Source organism: Columba livia, chromosome Z, assembly GCF_036013475.1.
Source record: "Columba livia isolate bColLiv1 breed racing homer chromosome Z, bColLiv1.pat.W.v2, whole genome shotgun sequence".
NCBI classification, from domain to species: Eukaryota; Metazoa; Chordata; class Aves; order Columbiformes; family Columbidae; genus Columba; species Columba livia.
The window spans coordinates 2,341,150-2,357,733 of record NC_088642.1 but is presented as its reverse complement, the minus strand read 5'-3'; the positions used below and the strand labels follow the sequence as shown (position 1 = coordinate 2,357,733).

General features: G+C 49.7%; 1 protein-coding gene across 11 annotated transcripts in view; it reads left to right on the top strand.

The window, feature by feature from the left end:
- Positions 1-16,584, top strand: part of CTIF (cap binding complex dependent translation initiation factor) — a 152,333-nt gene that overhangs the window by 117,164 nt on the left and 18,585 nt on the right. For all 11 annotated transcript variants that reach the window (XM_065046832.1, XM_065046835.1, XM_065046834.1 and 8 more), the window contains one exon: positions 13,528-13,683. In XM_065046832.1, coding sequence (XP_064902904.1) covers positions 13,528-13,683 — 156 coding nt within the window. The remainder of the gene's footprint in view (positions 1-13,527; positions 13,684-16,584) is intronic.

The window sequence follows — 16,584 nt, the reverse complement described above, 5'->3', positions numbered from 1 at the left end:
TACTCTAGGTATATACTATGGCACACCCTAATGCATGCCCTATGGTATACCATATGGTATACCCTATGGCACACCCTGCAGTATATCCTATGGTATACCCTATCATATACCCTATGACATATCCTGTGACATACCCTAAGGTATATCCTATCATATACACTATGGCACATCCTAATGCATATTCTATGGAATACCCTACAGTATACCCTATGGGATACTCTGTGGCACACCCTAATGCATATACTGTGGTATACCATGTTGCATACCCTATTACATACTTTAATGTTTTCCTTATTGCATCACCGATTACATACCTTATCGCATGCTGTAATGTATACCCTAATGCATAACCTATGGTATACCCTATGGTATACCCTATTGCATACCCTATTATTATTCTAACACATATCCCATTATTACCCTATGCCTTAATGTATACACTATTGCATTCCCTAGTGCATTCTCTATTGTATACCCTGTTGCATTCTCTATTGCATATACTATAGCACACCCTCATGCATATCCCAGTGCGTACCCTATCACATACCCGTGCAATGTTTCTTCTGCATCTCAGTTTAATCTCTCAATGCTGCAGAAACGGCCCTTCCTTGGCTTGGTGCTTCGGTTCACTCCAGTTGTAGAAATTGGGTTCAAATCCATTGGTTTCTGGCACAGATTGCACTCACCTGGGTTTGTGGTAGTCCATATGGCCACTTCTGGAGGAGCTTAACCAGGAAGGTGGCCAAAAATCTGTTGTCAACGCAGGCAGAGGATGGAAGAGGAAAATTTAGGTTGGATCCTTTCTTGGTTTGTAGATGTTGTGGCATTAGGTACCGGAGAATTGATTTATTTGCTTCGGTAAATCAGGGTGCAAAGGGAAGGGTTTACCATGCTGGGCACGAGGATTTGTGTTGAAGGGACCTTCCCAGCTCCCCCAGTGCCCCCCCTGCCATGAGCAGGGACATCTTCACCAGCTCAGGTTGCTCAGAGCCCCGTCCAGCCTGGCCTGGGATGTCTCCAGGGATGGTTCATCCACCACCTCTCTGGACAACCCGGGGCAGTGCCTCACTCCCCTCATGGGGAAGAATTTCTTCCTTATATCTAATGATTAAGGTTTGGGTCTTGGTCAGGGAATGGTTTGTGGTTTGACAGAGGTGGAGGCAGGAGGATCTGAACATGGCTGGAGAGCATCTGACCTATGCACCATGGCCAACGTTGACTGCAAAACCCATCAACCCTATTTCCATGGCGGTTTTTAATTTAATTTAATTACAGGTGGTCTAATTTGTGCACAGAAAACACAGTGGTAGCATTTATCTTGGAAAAGACAGGGTCCAGGAGACACCAGAGGGGTTGCTACGTTAAAAAATAGGGGCAAAAGAAGATGCTGAGGTGATGATTCCATGGGGAAAGCTGCTCCCCACCACTCTTCTTGGGTAACCATCTTGGTGGTGACCCCCAGAACTGATGTGTGCCTGGGCTCTCCCAGCCCTGCAATTGATGCTACCCTTGAATAAACAGCTTCATCTGGGGAGTTTTGCAGCAACTCGCAGAGCTTAGAAACCTTTTCCATTACATTTCTGTGCTGACATTGACAGCGCTGTCCTAGTTTTGGAAACCGCTGTGGGACTCACCAGCAAAACCTTGCGGATGCGATTTATTTTCTTTACGCCCAGGGAATTCAAATGCAATTCTGAATGCATGCACACATATATATAGATATTATATATATGGGCTCCGCGGGGGAATGAGGAGGTGGCTCCGAGGAGCATCCCTGGCTGCTGCATTGTCCTGCTCTCAAGGAGCAGGAAAGAAACACATTCCCTCCCATTTGCCTCAAATTGTGTCTCAGAAGATGCTCTGCCATTTTGTAACAAGTTGCTTATTATTTTATTTTTACTATTATTTATTATTTTAGAATGCTCTACTTTTATTATTTTCTTATTTATTGTTTTAGTGCTGTAATAATCATTTTTTTTATTATTATTTTGCATAGTCATCCGGGGCCCAATGTAACCGGTGCAAGTGTTGGCAGCAGGCAGGAGAGGGAGCCAGGGGAGCGGGCTGGCACCCTGCCCACCCGGCGGGCAAAGGGCAGAGCCAGGTGTCAATTAGAGCTGGTTCCATCGTTACCCGTGAGTCCGGCCAAGCCATCGCCGCCTGCCTGTAGTGACAACACCCACTCAGCTTCACCGTCTGGGTTACGGGAGCCGCTGGCACACGGGTCCCATGTGGGTCCGGGAGTTATTGGAGAGCCCCGGATTAAATATCGAGCTTGCTGCTTTCAACTTGCTGCTTTTCCCAAGCGGAGCGATGGCTGGAGGAGCCGTCTGGTTCTTTTGCAGCTTTTCCGTGGCGAAGGAAGGTGGCAAGGGATGAGGGAACGCCGGGCATCCCCTCCTTGGAGGATGATGGTGAGATGAAAGAGGGGTTAATGGAGCACAAAAAGGGGTTTGACCCAAGATCGGGGGTTTTCGTGGAATGTAAAAAAGGGTTTAACCCAAGATCTGGGGTTTTCGTGGAGTGAGAAAAGGGGTTTAACCCAAAATATGGGGTTTTAATGAAGTGCGAAAAGGGTTTAACCTAAAACCTGGGGTTCTCATGAAGTCCAAAAAGGGGTCTAACCCAATATCTGGGGTTTTCATGGAGTGCAAAAAGGGGTTTAACCCATAATCTGGGGTTTTCATGGGGTTTAATCCAAAATCAGGGGTTTTCATGGAGTGCAAAAAAGGGTTTAACTCAAAATCTGGGGTTTCCAAGTAATGCAAAAAAGGGTTTAATTCAAAATATGGGGTTTTCATGGAGTACAAAAAGGGGTTTAACTCAACATCTGGGGGTTTCATGGAGTGCAAATGGGGTTTAACCAAAATCTGGGGTTTTCATGGAGCACAAAAAGGGGTTTAACCGAAGATCTGGGGGTTTAATGAAGTGAAAAAAAAACAAAAAGGCAACAGTTTCCTGCTGATAAGAAGGAGGGAATGGGAACAGAGGAGCTGTGCCCCAAAAGCCCTAAGAGATCCCCAAGCTGAGAATAGCTGAGCCGAACCCCAAATTAAATAGGTTTTGGAGTTGCAGTGCGTGTGGGTCCTCAGCCTAAGCCCAGGGCTGGGTTTTGGGGCTCACAGCCCCTCGAGAAGCTGAGCCACAGCCGGAGGTGGCTGTAGGGCCACCAGCGTCCTGGTGGGCATCACAGGAGGTGCCAAGGGGGTTGTCATCAGGTGGCTGGAGTCCACCCGTCACTCATGGCTCTGCACGGAGAAGGGGTTTAGTTCGAGTAGCAGAGCATCGTGTGGTTGATGGGAAGCAGGACTAAGTTGCAAAAACAAAGAAAAAAAGTAAAGCCTTAGAATTTAAAGACTGGCATATTTGAATTAAGTATTGTGGTAAGGTTTTATATTGCAACACTCAGGTGTGTCGTCAAAAACAGCCGTAGTTTGGGTTGAAGGGACCTTCCCAGCTCCCCCAGTGCCCCCCCTGCCATGAGCAGGGACATCTTCACCAGCTCAGGTTGCTCAGAGCCCCGTCCAGCCTGGCCTGGGATGTCTCCAGGGATGGTTCATCCACCACCTCTCTGCCCAACCTGGGACAGGCTCTCACCACCCTCAAGGATGGTTGTTGGTGTCCCATCATCTCTACTGACCACTGAATGTCCCTATCTGGGCATCTCCCAGCGGTGGTGGGACTCAGCAGAGGTTCCTCGTGGTCCCGCTGACCAGTGGTGAGCGATGTCAGGAGCATCCCTGGCTGAGCTGCTGCCTGCATCTCCTGCCTGCATCTCCTGCCTGCTAAAAGCCCAACCAAGTTCAGACCAACAGACTTCGGCTGTTAGGACCTGTGCACACCCTGTGCATGAGCTGCAGTGTGGAGGCAACGCAGAGCAGAGGCTCTGCCAAGCTCTAGGTGGAGACTGCAGCCTGCATCCTGCCTGCACCCTGCCTGCAGCTCTGGGCCAGATCCAGGCAGTGGTTACCGGTGGGGTGGGCTCCTGTCTGCTCACAGCTATTGCTGGTGGGTCAGGCAGCTCGGGGCCATGCAGGGTCCCCGCTGGGCTTTGGTAGGAAAGGCAGCAAAAAAAAAAAGCAGCCTTAAAATCCATTTATCCATTGCCTGAGAGGTGAGAAAATGCCTGAGGATTGCCCGTCATCTGCTGTGCTCGATACAGGGAGAGCACCTCAGCAATCGAGGTCCCCTCAAACCTGCTGGACTGGCAGCAGCTCTGTCTCTCTGTTTCCTCCTGAAAAGCTGAGATTTAACCTCAGGACGCGGGAGCACATTCCTGCCCGCCCAAGGACTCAGCCGGACTAAGGCGCCCTCCTGCCAGACCATCTGCTCCGGCAGAAATCCAGCTCAGGCTGCCCCGAGGTGGGGATTTCAGGATGCTGCAGGATTGGGACATCCCTGTTGCTGGTACCCACAGCCACCTCAACATCTCCAGCCCTGCCCTGGGCTGTTTCCATGCGCCTCACCTGGGGATGGGATTTTCAGAGGATATTTAGAACTCTGCGATGTGTCACCCTGCCTGGGACCCATCCTGCATGCCCCAGTCGCTTTGCTGATGGATGAAGCATCCTTCTGTCAGAGGAAGAAATCTTTTGCCCCTGAGGGTGGTGAGAGCCTGTCCCAGGTTGGCCAGAGAGGTGGTGGATGAACCATCCCTGGAGACATCCCAGGCCAGGCTGGACGGGGCTCTGAGCAACCTGAGCTGGGTCCGTTCCAACCCAAACTATTCTGTGATTCTGCGATTCTATGGGGGAGCAGGTGCTGGGGACGTCACCTCCTCAACCAAGGCCAGAGCAGACGCAGGGGCCAGCATCAGCCTGGAGCTGGAATTTGGGTAGAAGGACATTGAAGAGGGCAGAATCTCTGGGTTTTTTTTCCTGGGAAGAGGAGAAAATGGGATAACTTGTGCTTTGCCCATCCCTGGCATCGCTCAACTGCAGGCAGGAGGGATACAGGGGATGCTCTTGTGCCCACCACCCAGGCTCCTGCAGGAAATCTCTTTTTGCTTTTTTTAAAGGATTTCTAGCTAACCTGCAAGAATTTCTACCAAATTTAGTTTCCAACTGAATGGGCTTGATTGACATGCTCAAGCACAAGTGATATTTGACTGGTCTTTACAGAGGGATGGTCCCATGGGACCTGCAGCGTGGATGCCACGGCACAGGCACCCTCAGCATCCCCCAGCCAGGCTTAGGCTCAGTTTTAATCCCCGTTGGATGTTTTTGCGTTGTACCTACCTGTTAAAATCTGGATTTGGAGAATCAATACTGGAGTGCCCATCCCTTTATCTCCCTGTCAGGTTTCACTTTGTGCAACCTCATCTTTTCCTGCTTGCTGGAAAAACAAAACCTTTCCATTTCTGCTTCGTTAATAACTTGTGTTTCCTTGAGTCTCTCATTTTCTAGCTCAAGCTGTCCAGTGGTGTGACACGGTGATGGTCACAGTCAGCTGCTCCACCAATATCCTGCAAGATATGCCACGAGCATCCCTTTAGATATAGAAGGTTTGGAAGGATCAAAGGAGTTTTGCAGGTTAATGTTGTTTTCTGCAGCTCTTCTCTGTAAATTCAGTTTTTCCAGCACAGATGGGCAGCTTGGGAGGTGTTGCAGAGTGCTCCATACCTCTGTGCTTCAGGAGATGAGCAGAAAAATGCACCTTTTACATCCATTAAAAAAAAAACATACCCAAATACAACATTTGCTATAGCAGAAACTCCTTGGCTTCATAGGATTTGCAAATATCAGCCCCCGAAAAAGATTTTCTGAACTCTTTTGTGTAAATAACGTTTTTTAGCTGGCTGGTACTTCGCCTCCAAGTCGTGTTTTTCAGTGGTCGCTCGTCCCCCATCCCAGTGAGCCTGGAGCTGTATTTCCAGCACCAGTACCCAGTTCCCGTCGGGTGCTTGGCCGCAGTGGTGGGACAGCCAGGCCGAGGAACAGGCGGAGGAGATGAGAGGGTTGCCAGCCCCTCGGCTTTCCAGCGTGTTTGCTCAGCGACGTCGAGTGCTGGGCCAGAGCCACCACCTCCCTGCAGACTAAACAGTTGCGATGTTTTCTCCCATGACTGAAAGAATTTCAAAAAGGGTCCCGGTATGAAGCTTTACACAAACTCTGGGTGCCATGAATATCTCTGGCTGGGAGGCTGTTAACTCCCTCCTGGCCCATGAGGTTCAGTCTCTTGGAAGATGAAGGGGAAGCCCAGCCCATGATGGGGTTTCTTTCTTTTAAAGGAGAAAGCCAAGATCTCTGGCTGTAACAGAACTCTGGTGGTGTCAGCACAGGACACACATGGACCTGCTGGAGAGGGGCCAGAGGAGCCACAGGAATGATCCGAGGCTGGAACAGCTCTGCTGGGAGGACAGGCTGAGAGAGCTGGGGTGTTCAGCTGGAGAAGAGAAGCTCCGGGGAGACCTTATTGCACCTTTCTGGACTTAAAAGGGGCCTGTGAGAAAGATGGGGACAGACTTTTGAGCAGGGCCTGTTGTGATAGGACAAGGGGTGATGGTTTTAAACTGAAGGAGGGAGATTCAGGCTGGACATGAGGAAGGAATTGTTGTCCCTGAGGGTGGTGAGAGCCTGTCCCAGGTTGGCCAGAGAGGTGGTGGATGAACCATCCCTGGAGACATCCCAGGCCAGGCTGGACGGGGCTCTGAGCAACCTGAGCTGGTGAAGATGTCCCTGCTCATGGCAGGGGTGGCACTGGGGGAGCTGGGCGGGTCCCTTCAACCCAAACTATTCTATGATTCTATAATGCCCCATGCCCTTTGGACCTGTTTGTGGCCATCTGTGTCCACTGAGATCCATACAAGAGGAATCGGCCTCAAGTTGCACCAGGGGAGGTTGAGGTTGGATGTGGGGAACAATTTCTTCCCCAAAGGGCTGTGGGGCATTGGAACAGGCTGCCCAGGGCAGTGCTGGAGTCACCATCCCTGGAGGGGTTGAAAATACACACAGATGAGTTTCTTATGGATGTGGATTAGTGCCAGGGGTGGGATAACGGTTGGACTTGATGATCTTGAGGGTCTTTTCCAACAAAATGATTCTGTGATTCCATGAAACACCCTAAGAATAAGCATGGTCACCTGGTGCAGATCCAGCTCAGAGGAAGCAGAGTGATGAAAGTCTGTGGGAGTGAAATGCCTCATGGCTGGGTGAAGCTGGGACCTTTGCAAGGTTGGGCATGGGGTGTCATCTATAATTTGAAAGCTTTGTCTGCTTTAAATGTCAATAGCCCCTTTGTTGGAGTAATAATAATTGCTGGGATTTGCATGTCTCAGTCACACACCCCAAAGCTCGCTGCAGAGGAAGATGAGTAAATTGTTCCTGTCTGCCAGCTGGGAAATCGAGGTGCGGAGGTGATGGGAGCCCACGCAGGACTGGAAATAATAAATCTCAGTCTCTTGTGCTGTGGTTGCCCAGCTCTGCATGGAAGCTGTTGGCTCAAAGCAAGATCTCTGCCGTTGTTTTACTCAACTTTGTCTTACAGAATCATAGAATTATTGGAAAAGAACCTCAAGATCATCAAGTCCAACCATAACCCACCTCTGGCACTACCGCATGTCCATAAGAACCTCATCTCTGTTCAACCCCTCCAGGGATGGTGACTCCAGCACTGCCCTGGGCAGCCTGTTCCAATGCCCCACAGCCCTTTGGGGAAGAAATTGTTCCCCACATCCAACCTCAACCTCCCCTGGCACAACTTGAGGCCATTTCCTCTCGTCCTGTCACTTTTGCTTGGGAGAAGGGACAACATCCTCCATGCTACTGGCAGTAGCATAGGCAGGGATGGTTTGGTGGCATCTCAGTATGGCTGAGCCCTCGAGGAGTGTCAGCGGAGTGGTGGCAGATTGGCCAGGAGTGTTGCTGCAGGTGGTTGGAGAAAGGGCAGAGCCCATGGAATAATTCCACCTCATGTCCCTCGTGCGTGGCTTAGCACAACAGAGGAGCTTGTATGATGGTTTCCATCTGGGGTGAGATGTTCCCGATGATGTGGTGGGTGATAGCTCTGTTTCGGAGGTGCTCGGTGAGACCCTGAGCATCCATGGGTGGAGGTGTTCATTCAGTCTTTGGTGCTGCCACAGGTTTCTCCAGCACCTTCTGAGCTTCTTCCGCACATCGGTGCCATAAACTACTCATCTCACTGGGTTGTGCTCCCCAGAAAGCAAAGCTACACTCCTCCTCCAAGCCAGGACTTTAATACAAGTATTATTTAAATTATAAACAGGGAATAATGTGCAAAATGTCATTTATTGAAGCCCTTTCTAGGAGGGTTTGAGGAGGGACCAGGCAGAGGGTGTGTGACACAGGATGGACACTGTCCCAACCTCTTCCCACCAGCTTCCTCCTCCAACCCCGTTTTATTTGTCTCAGGCCCTTTCCAAAGAGCCATTTAAGGCTCAATCCTTTTGTAGCACATTGCCAGCAACACCAAGTATTTTAGCACAGCCTCTCTCCACTTTTTATATCGCGCCTAGCGCTGATATCTAAGCATTATGTGTTTCTTTTTACGCAGTATTTCTGACTCAGTATTTCCTGCCTCCTTGACAATGACCCAGTCAACAGCTGAGCTGCCAGAGGAAGAGCCCAGTGTTTACAGAGCAACAAGCCCAAATGTGTCTTTTTGTTTTTTAATTTAATTTTCCATCAGAAGGTGGCAATGCTTAAATTAACCCTCATTTTTAGCCCATGCTAAACTTTTGCCCTCTTTGCTGCTGACAGAATTGGTAGGCCCAGATCTGGGGAAAAATGTGTTGAACTCCCAAGGGATGAATTTTGGGATGCAGCTGTTGGGGCCGGAGCGAAGGCTTGGACCCAATGACAAAATTCTGCTGCTCATCACACTTGACTCCACTGCCCCACCAAAAGTGGTAGAGGATGGATTTTCCTGCTCTATTATGGACTGGTCAAGACTTCTTGGCTCTTCTAGCTTGGTCCTTGGAGAGGTCTCACCTCTGGGCAAAGAAAGGATAGCGTTGCATGAGCTGCATCTACACTGAGATGAAGGGTAAGCTTTCACTTGGGTGCAAGGGTGGAGAGCCCCAAAATAAAGACATTTTTTCTGTTCCTGTTGCTGGTAGGAGCTTTAGCCAAGGGTAGAAACTGTCCAGTGGGGGATGTCAGAGGGCAGGCTGAGCCGTGGCTCATCTCTATCATAGAATCATACAATAGTTTGGGTTGGAAAAGACCCTCAAAGGTCATCTAGTCCAACCCCCCTACACGAGCAGGGACATCTTCAACTGGCATGAACACAGGCCACCCCTGACGCGCCATCGCGCGTGGTGAGACCCAGTGTGATGCATGTGCTTAACCTCCAGGTTTGTGCCCCAAAATTAGAATCATAGAATGTCCTGAGCTGGAAGGGACCCACAAGGATCACCAAGTCCAACTTGTCCCATATGAGACCTCTTTGGAGGTCCCCTTGGCATCCCCCCAGTTGCCACATGGTTTCCCAATAAACTCTTCTCCCAAACCAGGCAGAGAAGGGAGGTCAACCCTGCTACCTGGTATAAATACATTTTATTTTAAACTAGAGGCGCTGAGGGAAGGTCATCCAGTCAATGCGCCCAGATTATCTCCAGGCCAGGGCACCCCCAAATTAGTAGTACAATTCCTGTTTAAAAATACAGCCAAACTGATGAAAGATAATTTGCTCACTGCCCTGACATCACCACCTAAGCATGGGGCAAGCCAATCCATGGTTATTTTTGTATAACTCCATAAGGCATTTCCAGAGCAAATAAAGTTCACTGGGCAGGGCAGTGACCTCGCTGCCTGGTTTCAGGGCTCTTCAGCCTCCTCAGGGCTTCTCCTCGGTGGGATGGAGGTCTGCGGGTCAGGGCATGGCTCCATCGGATGTGTCCTGGGCATGTGGGACATGGATTTTGTCCTCTGCTGCTCCTCACAGCTGGCCAAATCTTCACCTCTCACATGCTGTTGGTCTGGTTCATCCATTTTGGTTGCACACACTTTGGAAAAACCATTGAGTTGTCCATGTTCTGCATGCCCAGAGTGATGGGTCACAGGTCCTGCTGGGGGCACGGTTGACATGCAGCCAGGTGAATCACACTTGTAACTCCATTGACTGAATTACTTAGATCATAGAATAGAATCACAGAACAGTTTGGGTTGGATGGGACCTTAAGAGCTCCCCCAGTGCCCCCTGCCATGAGCAGGGACATCTTCACCAGCTCAGGTTGCTCAGAGCCCCGTCCAACCTGGCCTGGGGTGTCTCCAGGGATGGTTCATTCACCACCTCTCTGGGCAATCAGAGATGAAAGCAGGGACCTCCACAAACATGGACACGTCAAGGGAGGTGGGACATCTCTGCATAGGAGATGTTCATGTTGGCTTGTTGTGTCGTGTTGTGATTCTGGTCAAACCTGCTGTCTGAAGGCCAAATTAAAGGCCAAAGCTCCCCAGGCCACCTTCCTTGTGTGTTCGGTGACACTAGTGTCACTTCACCTAGTGGGGCTAAAGCAGTTGGTATCTCAGGGTGCTTCAGGAGAGCGCTGGCACTGCCAGCACTTCCATGGAGGCTGAGCTCCTGCTGAGCTCAACTCTTGCTTGTAGGCAAGAATGTGTGAAAAAACATAATTCCTACCCCTGGGAAGGTGCTTTTCCTGCTTTGTCGAAGGAATTGGTTTCACCCTCCTTCTCAGAGGACTTGCAGATGATCTACTTGTGTGAAATTTGGTCCAACCTGAGGCAGCAAATGGAGTAAAACTATTATTGCTGCTGCAGTATCACAGTCTGGATGAAAACGTTTGCTGTGACCTCTGCATCCATCTCACATTCTGTCCCCGTCTCTCATCCTTCATGAGAGTCCGTCAAAGTCTGCACAAGCTTTTCAGTGACTTGAAAGAGTTGGGAGAGGAGCCCAGTCCCTTTTATTTTGCAAGAGTCTTCTTCAGATGGAAGTTGGGCTCAGAATGTTCATTGATGTCTGCTGGGTGGCATCACCCACCAAGTGCTGTAGGATGAAAAGAAGAGAGTGGTGGCATCTTTTCCTGCCCAGCTCCCATCCTACGCATGGTGAGTTTGGTTTGGTGGTTGTTTTATGGAAATTTGTTGTTGGTTTTTTTTTGTTTTTTTCAGAAAATATTTTTTCTTAAGAGAAAATGTCAAAGAGTCAGTTTTCTCTCTTGCAAAGCAGGATGATGTGTCTGAAGGAGGAACGAGAAGGAGGGTTTCCTGCCGTGGTTTTTATTCTTTCTCAGCAATCCAGGACCGCACAGCCCATGTGGTTATCCTGAGCCACTGGGAATTTCCAAGCAGGTCCCAGGGATCCCAAAGTACATCCCAGCTCCCCAGGAGCATCAGTGTAGACCTTCCCAGGCAGGACAAGGGAGATGCTGGTGGGCATCCAGTGTAGGAGGAGCAGGATGGCTCAGGGGCTGGAGAACTGCGTGAGATGCAGGAGACATCCCAGTGACAGGGGATGGAGAAGCCTTGGGGCATCAAGGAAGAGCTCCAGGGTTCAAAAGGTGCTTTTTGTCCCAGGGAAGAACTTGGTGACCTTATGGTTCGATGAGGCCAGGAGGTCCCTGGTGCGAACGAGGGGTGTGGGGTACTCTCATATGATTTTTTTTAATTGCTCAAGAGTCAGGAGGACATTTAGACTATTATTACTATTGTTATTACTATTATTATTATTATTATTATTATTATTATTATTATTATTATTATTATTATTATTATTATTATTATTTTACAAGCGAAATCCCCAGAATAAGTAATTTGGTAACCCTGGGGTGGTAACCTGAGCTGACAAATCGCTGTCTCCTCCATCACCAGCTGGACAACGAAAGGACAAACTCCACAAAGTCCCCTGGAGAATCTGGATTTGACTGCAAGATTGACTTGGGAGTTGCAGACACAGTTGGGCAATTGTCTTATAGAAATGGGTGTAGGGAGGAATTAGTCATCGCTGTTTGGTTAATAAGTGCCTCGATTATTTTACAAGTCTTTTTCCTGCATATGCAAATGCATTTTTTTTTCATTTTGTAATGAAACATCTAAATAACTCCTGTCTGGATCTTCTATGGTTGTGTCAGGAAAATAAGCTTTGTGCTTTGGCTTGGGTTTCTTTAGCAGTTGCGTTACTTTTTGTTTTCAAAAGAAAAATCTCCGGTGTGTTGTCCAGGACCATGAGAATGAACTTTGGTGCGGTGATTTCTATATCTCCCAGGCTTCGCAAAGTGCAGCCAGGGGTCGAAGTGTTTGCAGCAGCGAAAGCCCTTTGTCTCAGGCAATAGGAATAAACCGAGATGAACAAGATACAGAAGATAATTGATTTAGTCGCTGGGTTTCAAATGTTGTACAACCTGCACCGGGAACATGCGGTGTTGAGAACGAACTTGTCCTGTTCTCTCATTTTACCCTACTTGGTGTCTGCTGGTTTTTAATACCGAGGAAAGGTCACTATGGAGACAGGCAGGTGAAGTCGCATGGGACATCTTGCAAGAAGCTCCACAGCATCGCTAAGAGCCCAGGGAAACCCTTTGGGCTCTGAGTACAATTCACTCTCTTGTGCCACCCTCTAGAAAGGTTTTTATTTGCTTTTCTTCTCCTCCCTTCAGGTAAATCGCTTTTTGTTCTCCCCGGCTGGAGGACTGATGGGGAGGCGGTTATCTCCCTTCACACTTCCTCCTGATGTTGCTCCATAAATCACGTCATTCGAATAATCCTTGGTCATGGCAACCACCAGCTGAGGAGCAAGGTGACCTTTTAATTCCAGGCCTGGGCTGCCCTGATCTTCAGGTCGGGCAGCAAGCCAGGCTCTGCCGTAATCTCATGAGACCCCAGGGAGCAACCAGACCATTAGGATACCCCCAGCCAGACATAGAATCGTGGAATCATCAAGTGGTTTGGGTTGAAGGGACCTTCCAAACTCCCCCAGTGCCCCCCCTGCCATGAGCAGGGACATCTTCACCAGCTCAGGTTGCTCAGAGCCCTGTCCAGCCTGGCCTGGGATGTCTCCAGGGATGATTCATTCACCACCTCTCTGGCCAACCTGGGACAGGCTCTCACAACCCTCAGTGTAAAACAATATACTGGATATATATTGAATATAATGGGGTGAAAGATCTGGACAGGTCCACCTGGCCCACCAAGCCCAACATGGCCACCAGCATTCTTTGCGTTCCTTCTGCATTTCACGTGACTTCTTTGTTCTTGTTTTCATTCTGTCTTGGTTGTGCAGATGGAAAAGAGTCCCTGCGTCCGTCCGAGGGGGAGGGCAGGGCACGGGGGACGCCATCTCTAGCGCAAGCCATGACAGTTATTGCAAGGGCTTGGTGATATTTCTACAGTACCTGCTTTCTGGTGGCTTTGCTGTGTTGAAATTCCAGCCGCTCGGCGTGCGTTGAGTAATCTCCCCGTTGTTACTAAAGAGTCAGTCTGTCTGTCTGCCTCTCCCCCCCACCCTCAGTTTCAATTTCCTCCTAGTTCTTTCTCTAGATGGCCGTTGCCTCTCCCGTGGCCACGCAGTTTTGCTGATGCAGCCTCTTGTCTCTCGTCCCTCTTGCAGAAGGATTTCACCATGCGGGAGGAGTTGCAGCAGCGGGATGTGGAACGTTGGCTGGGGTTCATCACCTTCCTCTGCGAAGTCTTCGGCACCATGAGGAGCAGCACCGGAGAACCTTTCCGAGTCCTCGTCTGTCCCATTTATACCTGCCTCAGGGAGGTAAATGCCCTTTGGAGTTTGTCCTTCTCTACCTTGCAGGTCAAGCCGTTGCGTTGCGGTGCTGACATGCCCATGATTCTTAGATGTTTGCTTGATGATCCCTAGAGGTTTCCTTTGCCAGCATCACCACTTTTCACCCCTAAAGTACTGATTTCTGCAGGGATGCTTGGCTTTTCCTGCATATTGTGTTTCTGCTCATTGAAAGCACGTGCTTCGAGCAGGACCCCATTGTCCAAGGCTTTGCAAAGCCCCACAGCTGGGATTGGAGAGCCAATGCTGGAGTTTGCAAATCCCAACGTAGCAAAAATTCCCAATGAAGGGGCTTAAAAAGCTTCTTAAAAGCAGGCAAAGCCACCTGAATAGATGACACAGACTGAGGGGAGGAAAAAGGGAGAGAGGTGAGGTCCCGTATGTCCTTAGTCCCTGCTTAGTGCAGCAGAAACCCAGCCTTGCCACCAGTACTGGGGACATTTCAGAACCTGAGCTCCCCATGGTTCGGGGTGATGGCAAAAACCTCAGTGAGGACAAACAGAAAAAGCAACTCAAGTGTTAATGTTCAAAAGAGCAGGAAAAGGCGCTGCCCCATCCTACTTTAAAGATGGTTTTGTCTCCAGCTGCTGTCTGTAGAAGACTTTCTCCAAGAGTTGGAGCTGCGAATCTCACATTGTCAGTGGTGCCTCTGTCGAGCTGTAAATAACTCGCTGTAAAATCAGTTTTCTCTGCTAGACCTGGAACAAGTGAAGGGTAAAGAAACTGCCGGCGATGACTTTTTTACACGCGTGAGAAGTTTTCTCTGAATGCAAGCACATCATAAACACTTTAATATTGTGGGGAGGGTTCGCAGACAGTGACTGTAGCAATGAGAAAGAGTCCAGGCGTCGTGACAAGGCACACAGATCCAGAGGTGGATGAGGAATTCTAAGAATAGCCTAAACTTCCCCAGAATCTCAGACCACAGTGGTATGTGTCACCTTCTGGTGAAGATCTTGGTGTCTGGCAAAGTCCCTGTTCCCCTCCGCTTCCCATCACCGTTGTGACACAGCCCAGCCCTGATTCTGCCGGGATTGTTCCCTGCCCACTCCTGTCTGCCCTCGCCGTGTCGTCACAGTCCCTCTTGCCACCTTGCCGGTGTGTAGGGACACAGTGGTGATCTAGAGGTGCATGGAAAGACATGAATTTCATGCATCAGGGATATTTTTTGCTACAGGGCAGCTCCGTAAAAAGCTTTTACTAATTATATCAAGACATCATGCATAAATTGGCTCCTTAGCAGGACTGCTCTGTCCCCAGGCTGTCCTTTGTCAGGGAAGAAGACTCTTAGCTTGGCTGACATGGGTGAGTCTGAGTCTTCCAGATCTCCTGCCCCAAAGAGGTTGACCCTGACTCACACCATTCCTCTTCCTTGGCTCTGGAATGGGTTTTCATCTTGCTGACATCTTTTGCCGCCGTCAGTTAATCCTGACACATAGGGCCAACCCAGGAGTACAAAACCACCTATTCATCATCAATTACGTGTTCCAGGCTCTGAGATGGTTGGTAGAGCCAAAGCCAGGCTGGAGATGCAGCCGAGGAGGTGGTGGTGAGCTCTTCCATCCACACCTAGGAGAAGACAGGGCTCATTGCAGTGAGTTGGACTAGATGACCTTTAAAGGTCCCTTCCAACCCAAACTATGTGTCAATGAGTTTGCTCAGGGTGCTCCGTGAGATGGGGGAAACTTTCTGTGACTAACAGGCGCTCATCCCTTGGTGAACTTCATGAAACACGTGATGGCCCAGGGCAGGAGAGGACATCCCCATGGCCCAGACAGTTTGGGACCAGCCGGCAACCACGGGAATTCCTCCCCTTGCCTCAGGATGGGTTTTGCAGGATGTAGTAGCACTCATCATGGTTTCTTCTCCTTCTTGCTAATCAACACTTAAATCCCCGTGTACAATCCCAGCCCCTGACTCCTCGCTCCTTCCTCCTTGGACCAGTGCCCTCCACACTCTCTCTCTGCCCCATCCACCTATCGTTTGATGATAAATCATTACCAGAGGCGAGATAACATCTCTCCCTCTGCCTGTCATTTCAGCTCCTCTTGATTTTTAGTTTCTCTGTCTCTTTTTTTTTTCCCTTTTTTCCCTTTTCCTTTAGAACTTTGGCAGACTGAGCCAAAGGTCAGCGAGGGGGTGAGCAAAAGGAAGGGTAAAGCTGCCAGATGACTGAGGCAGGAACATCTCTTCCCTTCCCCCTGTAAAGCTCCCTCCCTCCAGCTCCTTTGCTTTTCCCTGCCCCTTCAGTAAAGCTTATTAACACCGTCATTAATTGTGGAGCTGGGCGGGGTGGGAGGGAGCAGCGAGGACATCAGTGCGAGGGGCGGCCCGGTGAGGAGGAGCTGGGACGTTGCTGGAGCATCGGGTGACGACGCCAGTGTTATTTATTGAGCGTTGTGGATGGGTTGGTTTTGTGGGCTGGGAAAAAAAAAAAAAAAGAAAAAAAATCAGAAGAGAAGTTCATGTCAGGCGAGGCTGGAGTGATAAATGCTGAGGTTTGCTGGTTAATCAAACCGGTGTTCATCACCATCCTCGGGGACACGGGCAGAAACCGCTGCGTTTTGATGTCAGCCATGGCAACGGGTGCTTAATCACGATGAAGGAAATTCGGGTCAGAGCTGCCGCCTCCCCTGGCAGTGTTTTGTGAGCCAAGGGAATGGCTGTGCCTCTTGGCACAAATGTGGTCCACACCGAGCCCCCATCCCAGGGGGATCTGCTGCGTCCTCTGTACCCATCACCTGAGTGTCCTGCTGGCGAACAGGGTGTGGGGAGAAGGAAGGTTCTACCACCACATCTGACATGGTGACTGCCTCTCCCAGGAGCTGGATCCCCAAAGAATGAAAAAGTTTAATTTCCAAAACCATTCTG